The 16,931-nt window shown below is 44.2% G+C and overlaps 2 protein-coding genes and 1 long non-coding RNA gene across 8 annotated transcripts in view; 1 reads left to right on the top strand and 2 right to left on the bottom strand.

Annotated features, from left to right (window-relative positions):
- Positions 1-27: 27 nt before the first annotated feature.
- Positions 28-3,036, bottom strand: LOC135488053 (uncharacterized). Of its 2 annotated transcripts, none has more exons than XM_064772439.1 (2): positions 2,581-3,036; positions 28-1,319 (listed from the first exon to the last, which is right to left on the bottom strand). In XM_064772439.1, exon 2 carries the CDS (start codon positions 1,305-1,307, stop codon positions 60-62), a length of 1,248 nt encoding a protein of 415 aa, XP_064628509.1. In that variant the 5' UTR covers positions 1,308-1,319; positions 2,581-3,036; the 3' UTR covers positions 28-59. The 2 variants fall into 2 exon arrangements, with proteins under 2 accessions (XP_064628509.1, XP_064628510.1); XM_064772440.1 differs by lacking the exon at positions 2,581-3,036 and adding an exon at positions 2,333-2,349.
- A 2,585-nt stretch (positions 3,037-5,621) lies between these two features.
- LOC135488504 (uncharacterized) lies at positions 5,622-7,864 on the top strand. The gene is made up of 3 exons (XR_010446992.1): positions 5,622-5,720; positions 6,965-7,089; positions 7,486-7,864. It is a non-coding gene; the product is annotated as an uncharacterized LOC135488504 (long non-coding RNA).
- Positions 7,865-9,289: 1,425 nt separating this feature from the next.
- Positions 9,290-16,931, bottom strand: part of LOC135488737 (uncharacterized) — an 88,176-nt gene continuing 80,534 nt past the window's right edge. For all 5 annotated transcript variants that reach the window (XM_064773502.1, XM_064773503.1, XM_064773500.1 and 2 more), the window contains 6 exons: positions 16,118-16,277; positions 15,409-15,579; positions 14,972-15,138; positions 14,552-14,713; positions 13,944-14,409; positions 9,290-13,685 (listed from right to left, as the gene is read on the bottom strand). In XM_064773502.1, the coding sequence (XP_064629572.1) occupies positions 11,425-13,685; positions 13,944-14,409; positions 14,552-14,713; positions 14,972-15,138; positions 15,409-15,579; positions 16,118-16,277 (3,387 nt within the window). In that variant the 3' untranslated portion in view covers positions 9,290-11,424. The remainder of the gene's footprint in view (positions 13,686-13,943; positions 14,410-14,551; positions 14,714-14,971; positions 15,139-15,408; positions 15,580-16,117; positions 16,278-16,931) is intronic.

Here is a 16,931-nt window from a genome sequence, read left to right as displayed (position 1 = left end):
ACGACCTCAGGTCGATCACAATCTTCATGGGGTACTTTCCTCCTGGCGATTTCTGCCGGCTACCCATTCTCTGCCTCCGCATCATCATCAGCATGACCCTCTCCCCCTTGCCGCATCGCCTGTTCTAAATGTCTTGCCTTCTCCTCAATCGACAACTGCTCCAGAAACGCCATCCTCAGCGCTGGGCGTAGTCGGTAGGAGACTTTCTTACGATGTGGCACTGGCCCTGGCTTCCCGCGTCTTGGAATCATACTCTTAGCATTCTCAAAGTACTCATCAGACGCCAGGCATGCGCGAAAGCAACCTTTACATTTCTGCGGACACCCGTTACTATGGGCGACGTCGCATTCCTCACTATAAAGCAGCGGCTTCAACGTGCAGCTCCTCGTCCCGGCGGCGGTGTGACACCTTTCTCTGTCACCAGATGAAAACGCCCACCTTTTTAGAGTTGTATGTGAATTTGAAGGCGTTTTCAAACCTAATCTGTCTTCTGCAATTTTCGCGTGCTCCTGGTCACGCGGATTGTCACAATCTTGGTCTTCGGCGTGTGTCGCTGAATGTTTCGTAACCGGCGCCGATTTGACCCGCGTTTTGTACGCTTCTTTCATTGCGCTGATGGAGCGAAAACTGATAGTCTCGTCGTCCAAGATGGTCGCCTGTTTTCGCACATCGTGTACACTAACGAGATATTGTTTATTCCTCGTGTCACATATCCTCGCATCACCTCTACATCCTATAATCTGGGTGATACATAAGTCGGGTAAATCTGCCTTGCTGTTTCGCACCGTGCACTGCGGTTGTGCTGTATACGGACGATTTACAGAATCCCTAAAGTTTCCAATCCCCGTGAAAGGTCTTTTAACGTCCCCTCTCGGCGACAAACCCGGTCGACAAGTAGATAATGCAGACCGACACGAGACACGCGTTTTGCCATCTCCACCGCCTCTTTCACCACTTCCTGTCACATCACTGTCATCACTTCCTCCCGCTTTCTTGACCAACGATCGTCCTATCAGAACTTGATGTCGACTCAACTCCTGCCGGCCCAATTCAAAATGGCGCCGACCAAGTATCCCGTTTGCACTTTGCGCTCTATCTCTGATACTATTCTTCAAATTGTCATTTAACTCGACACCTTTTGATCTATCTATGGTCTGTCCTCGTTTAAGTGTGAGACCAAAAGGTCTGAGCCACGTATTCACTGAGATTCCATCGTAAATAATCCGCAATTTTCCAAGGGCGCCATCTTTGTCGGGGATGTCCTTATCAACCCGAAGTTCATTGAGCACGGCGTCTTTCTCTGTCATCTCTGCTATTATCTGAAAAGAGAGAAAGTTTGGTCAAGCGCTGAATCAGATTTGATTAAACAAGTTATATTTGATGTTAAATATATCCCGCCCTGACGACACGGATGTGCCACCGGGGATGTGGACAAGGCTGTAGCCAGTGGAACATCCTTCGACACCGTTCTTCCATTATCGGTCGATCACCAGACGAAGAATTCACATTGCAATTTATTACCTAGCGACAACCTCTACATAACCCCGATGTGTGATCGACGAACGTTTTATTCCGTGTTTTTCTCTGCTTCTGAGACCAATTAATATTCCATGGTTTTTCGAAAATGGTAGGGGACACACATTTCCCCAACCAACACTGTATAACAAATTCCATTGCTTTGAATTTACAAGCCTGTGAATGGTCTGTTGATGGGACCAGCCTCACCGGCTCATGTCGGTTGCTTTGGGATTGACGAAGGACAAGCTTGGCATTGCGGCGAGACACTCATAGATTAGGAAATACATTGCTCAACACTTGTTCATACACAACCAGCATTAAACTATGATGCGCTTCACAGCCTAGTCTCCTGTAGAAAGCACTGATAAAGAAGTAATGTTTCTCCCGCCAAAGGTATGAATAAGATATTGAGGATGAATCAGCACGCCTCGCGTGTCGGGTCAAGAATCCAACCGTGTCTCTCGATTGTCTTCAGATGATGATGTTCCGTGCTTGTCTCGCAGTCGGCGGTATTTCGCTTGTGACTGCCATGACGACTGTGTCTCTCGAAGCGATGCCGTGATTGGACGTACGTGTACATGTACCACTTATACAAGCTGACTGTTCCATAAAAGAGGCTTCTAACCGAGGATGCGACTCAAACATGACGGTGGCCCGGGGTTGAGTGGTCTAGTCTCAGTTAGTCTTCCAAGACAACAGCGCACATGCCAATGACTAGAAGACGATCCCGGTCGGGACGGTCTTTTATTGTAAGAACAAACTGTGCCAAGCTTCCTTTTTTGACCCAACATTGAAACGAGAAATCCAGTCCTACCTGTCATGCTGTTTGTACAGTCTGTACTGTGATCCTGCCTGTCATGCTGTTTGTACAGTCTGTACTGTGATCCTACCTGTCATGCTGTTTGTACAGTCTGTACTGTGATCCTACCTGTCATGCTGTTTGTACAGTCTGTACTGTGATCCTACCTGTCATGCTGTTTGTACAGTCTGTACTGTGATCCTGGTCGTCCGTTTCCACCCAAAATCGGTAATATTATTCGCAACTCGCGCCGTAAATCTCACCTTTCATCCCTCTGACCAATTATCCGATTCTAGATCCATGTAATATTGTACTCAAACTCTTGTCGGTGTAATGTTTTATCAAATGTTTAATATGTGTCTGAGCTTGAATGAGAAGTGTTAAATGCGGATCAGGATCGATCAGAGATCCTAGTAAGCCTGTTTAACACTATGGAAGAAGTCTCCAAACCAAAGAAATATTGGAATTACGATGAATAGAAATTGCTCGCAGGTACAACCTCGCTCCTGATTTGTCCATTGCTGGGCTGAACGTCTCTATGTGATGCTTTACTTGTGTTCGACTACATCCGGTGTTATCTTTTTTGAGTGTTTTCGTTTCAGCGTGTTTCTTTCATAATGATTCTCTCGGAGATAGAAACGAGGTTGATCAGACGATCGCAATATGACTCTGCACGGCACCACTGGTCACCAGGAAACAACCACGCGACCCGCCAAATCAAGCCTTTCAAAAGATATTTCATTGATTATCAAACATTTCTTTCCATCTGACTACATTAGTGTCGCAATAAGACTAATATTAAACGCCCCATAAATCCGCTGAGTTATGATAGCTGGCCTGTCAGAGCAATGAATTAGTGTCATTAGCCGCATTGTGACCACTCGGCTGGTTGTCGCGACGGGACTGATGGTGAGTTGGGAGTCGTGATTGAAAACTGATGCTGGTCCATTAATCAATCACAACAGTATATGTATCTGCCTGTGTAGATCAAGTATTCAACAATTTTGAACATAACATGAAACGCTTGAGAAATAACGAGGGAAGACGAACTCTTTGGCTGCGATATGGATGACCCCCCCCCGTTTTTGCTGTACATCGGACATATACTTAGGGTACAGCCTTTATTCATTTTCCTCTTTGCCGCTTTCAAAGTTGCTGTTGGATGTAGTACTGTTGAAATACTGATCCAGTGCTACACAATGGAACTTTAACACCGTTTGATTCGTCATGCTGGCAGTGAGCTATGCTACACAAAGGCAACGTATGAAGACACAGTTCAAACCAGACCGGTGTAACATCTGTGGTTGTTTCCCATGTGTCAGTGTTTCCAAACAATAGGCAGCTAGAGAGACCACGACTTTTCAATAGGGGGGATACACAGAAAAACTTGTCAATCTATTTTTGAGCGTTCCCAAACAATGAGGGAAAACACTCAAAAACAGAAACACTCAAAAACATTACACCGGCATGGTCTTGGATGATCCAAGTGTTCTAGTCCAGCTGCTAAGCTCCCAAAAAGGCAAGAATTGTGCATTTTAATGGGGAAAGCATGAAATTTGGCAGGGTGGTAGAACAAGCCCTAGGGGTCATTTATCGATTAAGACCCTAATTTTTTACACCCCCTGGCGGTCGCCATCTTGGAATCTAATATGGCCGCCATTTTTGGCCCGTTTCCTACAATATCTCGGAATCTATTGCACGTAATTTTGACGGCTTACCCTAGGTTTTCAGGTATGACGAATTCAACGGAACCAATGAAAATGCCGTCGAAGCTGGTGCTTTAATTAACCAAGATTTGTAAATAATTTCGTCTTTACCCCAGCCCACCTATAGATTTTACCAGTATTACTTTAAAGAATTGCGAATACAATAAAAGGAACGTGGCGATTTGTAAAGGTGAAAGACTGTTGGTGATCTTTTTGTGTTTGATCGGCCGGCATTTGTTCGGCAGGAGAAACATCGTTAGGTCCAGTTGTCACAACTATTACGATTTGAAAGAAGATGACGATAGATTGTAAACAGGCCTTGCATGTGATGACAATGAGATCAAACTTAATGGGTGACCAAACATTTGCCGTTTCACGTCTTAAAGACCCTGAACTATTTTGCCTATAAATCGTATACTATATTTGCATTAAATCATATGATATACATGTATTTGTCATATAATATATTTGGTGAGCTGTAGAGCTATATTCCACTGCCTACGTTTGTATATAGTTTAATAGTAGATTCGTTAGAAGGGTAGCAAGAACTACTGCTGACTTCATCACTGTGTTGTCAGTTGCTGTACATAATATTAAAGGAGTAAGCGGATTATCCCTTCAATTTATTTGTTCTTCTCCTGTTTCATGAGTAGAATTTGGTGATGAAACTATGACTGTGTTGTGGAAGGTGGTGACTGGGCAGCTGACAGTATGGAACGCTGTTGATTAGCCACCTACTCCTTTGAGCGGGCGGTTCTGAGCTGCATCAGACAATCTCAACTATTTCCACTTACGCCATCTACAACTACATTTGTATAGAGGCTGTCAGTCACTTTGACCTTGACTATGCATGCTGTAAATATCATGTAGTTTCTTTAATGAAATAAACATCCAAGAGCTGAATTCCGAGTTGGTTGTTTCTGGTATGCAACAGACACTTCTTACGGTGACGGTGTAAAAGTTTAAAATGTCCCTGGATAGAATGTCCGGGGAGCGAAGGATTCTCTTAGCTTTGGCGGGAATGGCCTCCACAGATAGAACCATATCATAATCTGTCAGAGGACTGGGCACGTTTTCCACTGAGAACGGTTTCCTCCTCTACACCATATTGCCTTGGCCGAAATGGTAAATACACAATGTACGTCATTGTAAGTTCAAGTCAGTGTGTGTGATTTTGACAATATGCAGGTTTCGGCAGCTATACGACTGACGAAATACGAAGTGCAAGGATCTATGGAGTATAGTCCTAAGCTATTTCATTAATACGACACTCGTATGTTGTAGGAGGAATCGGCGAAATTTTTGAAAATCGCCAATGAAATGCACTTACAAACTTTGCCCTTCGCAGCTCTTCGTTAGGCTTGCGAAACCTGGCTTGTATATATTTCTATGGCCATATAGCTCCGTTCATGTGCATGTTATGCAATAGCCCAGACCCACCTTTGACAATACCATCCAATTGCTCTAATGACATAACAATACAAGTTAGCGCTAAGCCGTCGGCCTCTCTTTCGCGGGGTAGAGGTGTGACGTCAAATGTATTGTCTTTAGTCATGATCGGTCTCGGTTGATTTGAACGCAAGTCAGTTGGTGTGTGAGTGAACTGCGCAGAACATCGCTTGAAAACTTTTTCCGATTTCAAAGGAAAAATTCCCTTCAGCATTTCGGAAATCAAGTTAAAAGAGCTGCAGCAGAAGGTAGGGCCCAGTATCTATGATTGATAATTGTTTGAATTGGTTTCAAAGGTTTTTATTGCTGTAAAGTCATGAAGTCGAGCCGAGAATGAACTGCGCAGTTCGAAATTTCAGTCGCAAATTCACGGTAAGGCAGGACTTATGTGCATAATTGGAAGGCTTTTGACCTCCAAACCTTGTCATATGATTTTTCAAAAATGCTTTAAATTTAAACAATCATTCACTTGGCTCCACTATCCCGACTGTGGTGTAGCACCCGACTGTAACTGGCATGAATAGGGAATACGCTGGTTATGGATGTCAGATAGTGGTTCCTTGACAATTGCAAATAATTTCACTGGACGGAACCCACGCGGCGACACCAAGGACCGCTGGCTGATCTATTGATATGTTCGTAGTATGGTGTCAAAGTCGGGGAGACGAAGAGCCACTCGTCTCTTGTAGGGGGTTCATTGGAAGTGTTTGCATTTGTTAGCCTATAAACACAAGATTTTAATCCTTCAGTCCCGTGTTTGGCGGAGAAACTAATCTTACAGAAGGCCCAGTCATATTTCGTCATTGACGGTATCTCTGGGAGGCCCTGTGTGCCGTTGATCCAATATTCATTGTGGCTGTTGGAGAGACTTCTTGTCTAAACAGTACCGTTCCGCCCCCTCAAAGGCATACAATGGTAACTTATAAACACAAGATTTTAATCCCTGTCTCGAGTGTCTTTGAGAGAACTGATCATACACAATTCCCAACTTACTCGTCAGCCAGCTGACAGATTCCCTGGGTCGAACGTGTTACTGTGATGATTTCGAAGTGATACTTGTGGCTGTTGGAGAGACTTCTTGTCTAAACAGTACCATTCTGCCTCCTCTAAGGCATACAGTGGGAACTAGAACGCAGGTTAAATACAGTGAGTTGATCATTCAAACAACATCAAATGTAACCATGATGATACTTTTTACTGGGTGACCCATGCCTGTGGGATGTTTGATCCAACATACTTTGAGGCGGTTGGCGATCATTCTAGTCTATTGTTTGCTAGCATCGCGCCTCTTGTGATTTAAAGGCAAGGAGGCATACCAAAAGCGGTCAGTATGTTATTGCGAAGGAAGTAGATTCGGTAATTCTATTCAAACTTGGATTGTGATTGGCTAACTGAAACTTTGGCCTTGTTGGAAAGTATGGTAAGGAAATCTTGATTTTTATAAACATGACCCTGAAACCCACCTTAACCTTGATCTGTCTCATAATTTCAGAGGCTTAGTCCAAGGATGAGTCCGATCCACGAGATGTGAGAGGACGAATGGTTGTCAGTCTTCCGTGGCAGTGCCCAGCAGTCCAGTGGCAGTGCCCAGCAGTCATAGGCCAGCAGCTCTAACTGGTAGGAATAGGTAGAATCCGTACATGGAAAACAACTTCTGCTAGAATGAGAAAAAGTCCCCCTGATGCAGTTAATGGTATTTCGCCGTGCAAGCAAAAGAAACAGCTAGCCAAATGAGAAACACGGGTGTCTAGTGATGGTCTGTTCGATAGACTCAGCAGGCTAATAAATGCAATCCGTGTACAATCATTGGGCCACGCAAAAAACGTATATATTGCAGAACAAATTCACATATTAGATGGGGAGACTGATCGTTGGGGCATACCAAATACAAATGACGATTGAATAATTGTTTCTATTCTCCCAAATCTGCAAGTCCGCTCCCAGTTGCGCTAGAATAAGTTTTGAACTAACACTTCATAACTCTTATATCGATATATTTTCTCTCATCTTCAGAGGGATGGACCGACTCCCTTCCCGCGGCTGAACCCGGCATCCTCCCATCGATGTATACAAGCCACCTGTCCTACTTCTACCGGCATCGTGACTAGTCCTCCATGGTGACGAACAGTAACTCTGGACCTAGAGTGCTTATAAATCAGGATGTATAGATGCAACAGAAATGAACAAGGATAGAGTATTCCGTAGGGAGTTTTCGCAAAAGAGTAGGGACAATCCAGGATGAATGAGTGTACATGTAACAGTTTTAAATAACCTAAGATATAGTGTTCTGTGGACTGATGAATATATTATGCGCATTAATCTCTTAGTTGTTGATGTACACCAACCAACAGGGAAGGACTTGTTGCCAGAGGAACATTTCCTTACTACTCCACTGGAATAGAAATCCTATACCTAACTGTAGCGCCACCTGTTCCCACATGTGGTGCCCACGTACAGATTGTTGTAAGAATATCTTTTTGTAAAACCTTTTCATGATATTTGACCAATGTATCAGGACGTTGAATATCTAAATTTGTCCTAAACATATCAAATAAAGAATGATAGTTCCACAATCAGTGTTGTTCTTTACTACCGTCAGAAGGGTCTATTCCTAAGCCAGGACAAAGTTTGGTGCGTCTTTCCCGGGTGATAATGCCTTTCAAAAACCAATGGGCAACAGCAGCGCCCCTGTGGCGTGTTGGGTACTTTTTCTGAGACACCGCCGAGGGGATGTAGACAAATGTAGCCCGTCTTCTCAAATGCTTTTAACTGTCACAACCAGCGACACTAGTGACAGTGACCAACCAGCTGATGACATCCTGTAAACCCGACCTCTCCCACAGGGTCACTGTGCAGTCTCTATTTGTCCCCAATATTCGGTAGACTCTTTCACCAGTCTCCTCCATTCACTCATTAGAGACTGGTACTTGACGGCATTTCACTCGTCATGAACTAGATTTGTCGCCGTAATCTTGAACTCAAATACGATTACCACAGACGTCTTATTCTGCCACTGATGGAGGAATGTATCTGTGCCCTTTGGCAGGCAGGCCTTGCCCGGGGTCGTTGGTGAAGGAGTCCCGGGGAGGATGCGGTTGTTGGTCCCGACTGGCCGCTTGCTGAGTCCGTCAGTACCATGATGCTGGGATCATTCTCAGGGCGGCCGCTGAACGTTGTCGCATTGGAAGCTGTAATGAAAGATGGCAGGCTATCGGTCTCTCTTCTTGAACGAGATGCTGGTTCTCATCTTCGCTGAACTTCTAAATGTCGATAGCAAGAAGTTATATATACTCGTTTATAGTACATGTCAAAATATGGCACGCACAGGCGGCTGAAGTCCTGATCCAGAGCCAACTACCTCTGTTCAAAACAAAACCGGACCTTACTTCTCCACTATGTTGGAGAGCTAGAAAAGCCACAGCAAGACTGCATTGACGTGAGCAGCTTCACCTTCATGTCACCTTCCGGAAGGCTTCTGAGGCGATGTGGGGTCGGCTGTGACTCTATTCTTGTCTTAACTGGTTGTGACTGTTGGCCTACTTCTGCATCTAACACGAGTGTGTCTTGGTACTAGGATTGAAGCATTTGAGAGAACCACATCCAGACCAGGACGATATGGCCTCATATATCAATGTGCCGTCATGTGGGTTTGGACGTCTTCCTGCCGGTTTCAGATTTGGCGTAACCCCCCCCCCCCCATCCTGAGTAAATCTGCCTTGCTTGATGGAGGATGACAGCACTAATCCCACCAGGAAGTACCCCAATCCTCACAAGGTCGTTAGTTCCAGGAAAGACAACATGAACACAAATATTACATATCATGATTTGTACAGTTTATTACCAAAATTCTCCCGACACTGTTACAATGACAACAGCATAGACAACATGATGCCAAATATGTGCACTGTGTTTAACTCTATACAGAAGACACCTGACAATGCATGGGAGGATAGAGTTGGTTAGGAAAATAACAATATGTTGATATAACAGCAATATACATGTGTCGTGGACAGGATCAAAACTTTTCACCTTTGAGAGGAAAAGGAAGAGATTCAAGACTTTCTCAGAGAAGCATGTGAACATTCTTTAATTGATACAGAAGTCAAATCACCAACCGAATCCACCAAACGGGCGACCCTTGAGCAGGTTTTAAAGGACCTCACTCAGTCCATGGCAGATATGCCGTCAACCAACATTTGTACACAGGACCAGTCTGGTAAGGGTCGAGATTCTTTACTAATGTTCAACATGAGAATAGAGAAACAACATCATAACAGGGACTGAAATACTGTCCATTACATTCTTCAAAGGCCTATGCCAGATGCACATTGCTTTTGTGTCACAAGTAAACAGAATAAACATTGCCGATGCACACAACAGCAATGTTGAAATTCATATTCACTGTGTTTTACCCAACTGAAAAGTCTCCCTATTCATTTTGGGGGGAACAACGTAAGCCTTTAAAATAGATAAGCACCAGAAAAAACAACCGGAGGACAAAATCAAACGCTTACATCTTACAGTAAGGGGACATCAATAGACAGTTCATACTATTTTGTCACAATTGAAATTGTACACCTTTCAGTTTCTTTTGGCAAAAAGGATAGAGAGCGGTCTGATGAAGACACTTGAACTGTCCAACTGTTTTGATCAGATACATTCAATATACCAGGCAAATGTCAACACAACATGCCCAGTTACGTTTTTGTAGTTAATTAATAACTTATATTATTCCTGAGTAATTTTTCATATATTTCTTGGTTTTGTGAATTCCAAGATTTGGCACCATTGTTTAGCATACATATAATTATTCACATTAATGCATTATCTATGTTACATGTTTGTCATACAGTGTTACTGCTATAGTCCTAGTTCAAGACTGCACCAATAGGGGTCCTAAACAATCGGAAGATAATTTAAAACTTGCCACAAATTTCTCATCAATTTTCAATTGCTTTGTCTTTTTTTCACATTTTCTGTTTCTGATTGCTGGTTGCAACTCCTTAGATAAAAACAATAAATTGGGATTTCCAAACACGAGCACATCTGTGATCATGTCATGGTCTTGTGATCTTCTTAAAGGGAGCCAACAGACGAGCTGTGCACCAGATTATGTTTTGCTAACTCGCCACTAGGTGTCCCTCCAGTACATCAGCTCCAGTCTATAGTCTCCCTTTCACTTGTACTTCTGACAAGAAACGATATTGCAAGTGTCAATAAAGCTGGGGTAGAACACCACAGAAGCTCTCGATGAACAAGACTCTAAAACAACATGACAATGGTATTAAGTAGGAGCCATTATAATCACATGATATATCATTCAGTTGAGGCTGGAGACGACCCCGGCTGTCAAACCTGGCCTCCTTACATGCTTCAGGAGGCGACCCTCTATAATGAGTCAGATATATTGTACACAGAGCTACACGTAGTATGCTTCTCACATATAACACCATTAGAAATGGCAACAATGTTTGTCTCAAGAAATTCAGATCGGACTTCGACCCACATTTAGAGAAATGACTGCACATTAAGAGAGGTGACTTGGAAACATATGAACTTGAATACACCAGTCATAGAGGGACTGAGGGTGACTTTATATAACGACATTCACGATGTGACACACCAAAGTCAATATGACAATTCATGGTCGGCAAGAGATTGAAGTGACAGACACTCAGGACAGAAGCACCAACAGCTCGTCTGAAGAGACAATGTCACAATCAGGACAGCAAAGTGGTCTGACAAGACGATGTCACAATCAGGACAAAAGTCCATTCAAATATGTTAGTAGACAACAATTTGATTTTGATGATGATTAAAATAACACTTGAAACTGATGTAAGTAATAGTCATCTACACTTTGCTGCAAATGACGAGGTTCTACTCCAGAAAGACAATATGACATAGCAAGATGGTGCCCCAAGACATGATGACAACATTGGGTTGACAACATTAGACAAGAGATTCCTCCGTGCAGACAAGAGTGTCGAGGTCCACAGCTGGTTTCGGGCCAGATCCTTGTCTGCGTAACCTCGGCTTATCATCATCGTCCTTGACCTTGCTGCCACTACTCGTTGCCAGACTTTGTATTGGTGGAGGGTGCCGGTATGGAGGTGGGTTCCGCCGCATTGTGTTGGGTTCTGGGGCAGTTTTAACGAGGGCTTTATAATACTGAACAGTGGCTGCATTCTTATCAACCTTGACCGGAGTGCAATCGGAGAGATGCATGCTTGGATTTCCACTCCCGGACGATTGCCGACGGAGAACTTCGTGTTTTGTTTTCACATTGTCTTTCACCGCATCTTTCCTCTCCTTCCCGACTGGAGAGTAGAACATAGCGTTCTGGAAGTGAGACTTCAACTCTTTTATCTTATCAGTGTCGCTTCGACTACGTTTGACGGTCGCAGGACTCTTTGGAGGAGTGGATGGCTCCTCTTGAATAGCACTACCAACAGAATGTTTGGGCAATCCGGGCCGAGATTCCATGCCACACTTTGAGGATGCACTACTTGAAGACCCTTCAATACCCTGGTTATATTTCTTAAGAGATTCTTCATAAAGTTTTCTGGCATTTGCACTATTAGCAGATTGTTCAACTATGTCTTTGTCTGTGTAAGTCACAGCCTGCGTTGTGCCGTTGCCACTTTTTAACAGAATCTTCCTGTGAATCGCCTCCTGGTAAGATGGCGGCCTCTCGGGCCGTATCTGCCCATTGTCACGTCTCCCAAGGGCCCCCGAGGAACTCTTGTGAAACTGCTTAAGCACATTAGTATCACTAGACGACTTCTCAACGAACATCGCTTTTTGTAAACAGTTTTTCCTTGTGACTGAAGTAGACACTGTTGTGCCAACTTTATCTGTCTTTTCCTGTGATCCACCAGAATTTAAACTACTCAAACTCGATGTGAAAGATCGTGTCGGCCGGTCATCATCGTCCGATGAACAGCTACTGATCACGTCATGGGCAAGCCGTGTGCTATCAAACCCACGCAACTTTGGGGAATCAAAGTCAAAGATTTGTTCGGGACCTTGTTGACCTTTATAGATTTGATTGCGCAGAATCACATCTGGAGGCGGAGACCCGCAACCCACCGTGTCTGAATACTTTCCAGCTTTAGTGACTGGCGCATTGGTCAGGCTCAACGTTGGTGGTTTTGGTGGAAGAGGAGGTGCACAATCGCCGTCTGAATCGTTACTCAACAGATCTGTAGACGAGGCGCGTGGAGATGAGCCAGCTGAATCCTTGGACAAGTATTTTGAGAACGATCCTCGTGGAGAACTAGATGGTGAAGACTCATTCGGCGTTGACGGTGCCGAGTGAGAGATAGACTGCATCGGAGCATTGAGTCTGCTTCCCGACGCTTTATTAGACTGCGGAACATAGTTCGGATTCAAAGTGTTCTGATACTGGTGAGATGACCCTCCGTAACTGGCACTTAACATGCCTGGTTTGGATGCAGTATCAGCGGACCAAACGCGACGATACAAGTTTGGTGAACCTGGTGTCGAAGGTTCAGAGTCTTGCGATGAGTATTCTGTAGACGATCTACGATTATCACAACTCACAGTCAAACCACCATGTGCAACAGTGGGCACCGCCTCACCAGGACCATGTGTCATCACCATATCCTCGTCGAAAAACAACTTAGCACCACTCAAAGATTTCCGTAACACACCAATGTCTCCTGACGACTGAAACCGCTGAAAGTCTGGGTTCAACTCTGATTCAGAGTTCTCCTCAACACTTCGCAGAGATTCTATTGAAAGTTTCTTTGCCTGGAGCTGACCACCATGTTTGATTGTTCTAAACACATCACCTGACATACTGTGACACAGTGATCCGCGTGCCTTCTCTTGACCCATACCCGAAGCCAATGCACCATTCCCAGGAACCGCACACATTCGAGCTAATACCCGAGCAGCGTCCAGATTGGTCTGCGGTTCAGAGCCTCGTCGTCGTTTGTTTCTTGGTGGTGGAACAGGCAACAGCAGTTCCTCGCGACTGAGGTCTGCGCGACCACCGCTATTGTTCGAATTCTCACTTTCCCCGCTTTCTTCATAAAGTTGTGAATCACTAAGCGTGAGTCCCGAATCCCGGCTAAGATTAGTTGGGGAGAGGTGGCTCTTGGCGAGTTGTGGGCTTGAGTCCATCTCAGTGCTGTAGAGCTCACGATCAAGACTGTCTAAGGACGAGTCGTCCCGTCGCAGGCCACCTGTAATGAGACAGACAACATGGTTTCAAAACAACGCCAGTGTAGCAGAACAGTAAGAATAAACATGATAAGAGGGAAAGCGCTGAGATGAAACAACCAGGGAGGAACCAATCAAGTAGACCCTGCATCTCATGAAGATACGTAGGGAATGAGAGCAAGCTTCATCAGGTATAAGTAGGGAAGGACACAGTGATTGGTTGTTTTCAACAGCTTTCTTGAAGGTTCAATCTGTTCATAAACAAGCGGGTGACTGCTTACCTGTGGATTCCTGCATACTGAGAATGCTGTGCATACTATCCGAGTCTGTCCCCGAGTCTTGCCTCATCGTCAACTTAGGCTCACCAAACATCTTGAGCGATTCCTCCCCAAACAACTCAACAAAGTTCTCGATCACAAACTGGACACATTTTGTCTCTTTCTTCATCTGTTCCTGAAACATCGGGTCCTGACAATCCAACCCTGGGGAAGGATTCCGTAAGATGCTTGGCCGGACACAGACGGCAAGGTTGTAAGCATCCATGTTATTTTCCTTTTTGTTCTCATCAATGCGGCAAAGGACACAGAAGAAATGTCTCAAAAGATACTGGTTGCATTTAGGAAGAGACTCGATCATGCGCCTAACCTCGTCCACCCGCTCCTCCTGGTTGCTGATGTCACACGTCGCCACAAACTTCTCGTAGAGGTCGCCACCGATGATTGAATCTGGCATTTCGCGGAAGAACAGCTGAAATTAATCAACACATATCATTCAACAATGTTATGTAAAGTCAGGTTGATCTTTATTACTTCTGTGTTTGCCCGTAGGGAGCCCCTTGTAGATCCAAGTAAAGTGCCCAGACAAAGATTACAACTAATGTCATCCTTACCTTTAGTGTGTCTCCGATGACGAGGATGGACCAATCATCGATATTGTATTCCTTCTCCTCATCAAACAACGCCTTGAGATTCTCACAGAGTCGTTTGTTGGCGCTCTTCCTAAGGATGCCCGTAGCCAAGGGGCCTTCATGGAACAACCGCGTCAGCAAGTCCTGGAGGATTAAACATCAAGATGACATCAGTCACTTGACAAACAATGGGGCTTGGATACAGGACAGAGGTCATATGCATTGCCTGGGTAAGGCCAGGACAATGATGCAGACTCTAGAGAAGTCAACTGATTGTGAGTCCACTTCTTGAAAGTCTACATGATCAATCAGTCAAGAGAGTGTACACACGATGTCACAAGTTTCCAAGTTCAGCAGCAGCAGCAAGATTGATGAAAATCAGACTTAGTTTTGGTGACTCACCATGACTGGTTTGGGAAACACATCATCCTCGCATATGTCAGCGAGACGCTGCCCAAACAGTTTGCCCTGCATCGTAGCATCAACAATATCAAAGTCTAACATGTCACGCCGGCTGGCACTGCGCCGGAACAGGTTGGCAATGGTTGACTTCTTGTTCTTCTTGTTCGCTGAAGAAAACAATGGTGGAAGGTGAGGGGTCGAGATCGGTTCAAACGGATACTGAAAGAAGACACACTAACACCAGCCACAACAGTCAGTCATACTGCACACTGCTTGGAGACTGATGAACACATCTGCCTCTTTCATTGCCAAGGACATGTGTTGCCTTCTGCTAACTTATTCAACCCAACTTCCATCTTCCACAAATCAGGTTTAGGATGGTGAAGTGACTTTTCCCGAGGACACATACAAAGAAACCATCTCACCCATAGACTTACAGATATTAAGCAGCTGTAGTTTTGACTTGTGTTTTATGATGAACTGGCATTGATGTTCTGGTGATACTGAATCTGAGCCGAGCTCCGTATCCTGTGGGAGAATGACGTGGCCAGAGACCTTGGCTGCATCACGCACGTGGCTCATCTTGATGGAGTAGGGATGCTCATGACCTGAGGTTAGAAGATGAAATGATTGTACAATCTATGTGACCGCCTAGTCAACAACAAGATACTGCTGGTTGTGGTAGACAGAAGTGGTCTAGTTGTTACAGCACCTCTTGACAGGCAGAGTCTGGTTATGTTTAGTGAATGAGGCTCATCATAGATGTCTCCAAAGTAGAATATAAACCAAAAGATAATGCGGCCTGATTTATCAACATGGATTAGATCCTCACAACAATCTCTGCTCTCGGCTGAAACCACTCGGTAAACAAAGATTGGTTTTAGTAACAAATGACTGACAGGTCAATCAATGTCAACATAAAAAACCTCAAATGATAGAAAGTGCTGGGTTTCATTCAAAATGTTTTTTTAGAGAAAGCCCATCAAGAGTTTGGTCATGTTCCTGGTCAAGACTATTGTCTCATGTTACAACATCAGGTTAAATTTAGATGAAAAGACATTTTAAGATTTTGTGCTTAAGTGACCTCGGTGTAATGTCAGGATTTGGACCAGAACAGTCAGGTTTGAAACTTTCAGTTCCACCTACCAAAAAGTGGGTAAGCTGAAGGAGACATGGTGCCTTCTTTCCCTGATCTCACCCAGATCTGGTAATCTTCAGGCTTGGCGTCCGAGATCTCAAACTGTTCCAAACACGTCTTGATGACATCATTCACCTCCTCGGTGTTCATCACAGGAATATTCTTGGACTGAAGAGAGAAGGGACAACGATATTCAAACAAAGACTAACAAATGTCTAAACTTTTGGATGCACTGAAGCCAGATCCTATACAAGAACTATGTACCTAAACCACAGTGACGGCTCCTTTTACTTTCGGACAAGGGTAGGGCAATTTCCACTGGGAATATTCAACTCAAACTTCACATTTCTCATTGTCAAGAAGGACAACATTCTTTCTGCATTTTAGGGCAGCCTGTTTAATGGGCTCACCTAACATTATAAGCAACTGTGTTATCAAAGTCCAAGCCAAAAAGCCTGTATTTGACTGATTAGACAAAAGTAGAAAACCCTGCAGATCGGAGGGTCCAAATTTAAAGAGACGGTTAGCAATTTATGAGCAACAAAATACCATTAAATTTGAAAGAAAGCCAAAGGCAAATAGAGCCTTTCCCATTCCTACGCTCGACAGCTTTATGCTTCTGGAGACATTCCTGGGGCAATTGATTAGAAAGTCTCCTTTATAAGACAGTGGACACCAGCCAGCAATACAGGGCAACCAAGCAGTGTGATTTTAAAATGTCAACCCAGAAAGCCATTATCCAAATAAAGGAAGAGAACCATGACATCTTATGTAACAACCCTGAGTGAATATTAGATTTTTTCCCAGCATACAGGCCTTGTT

Source organism: Lineus longissimus, chromosome 5 (assembly GCF_910592395.1).
Source record: "Lineus longissimus chromosome 5, tnLinLong1.2, whole genome shotgun sequence".
NCBI classification, from domain to species: domain Eukaryota; kingdom Metazoa; phylum Nemertea; class Pilidiophora; order Heteronemertea; family Lineidae; genus Lineus; species Lineus longissimus.
The sequence above is the reverse complement of the archived record's forward strand: the minus strand, read 5'-3'. Positions and strand labels throughout refer to the sequence as shown.

Bases quoted from the DNA above. Each gene is read 5' to 3' on its own strand.
- LOC135488053 (XM_064772439.1), bottom strand. From the start codon at position 1,307: ATGACAGAGAAAGACGCCGTGCTCAATGAACTTCGGGTTGATAAGGAC.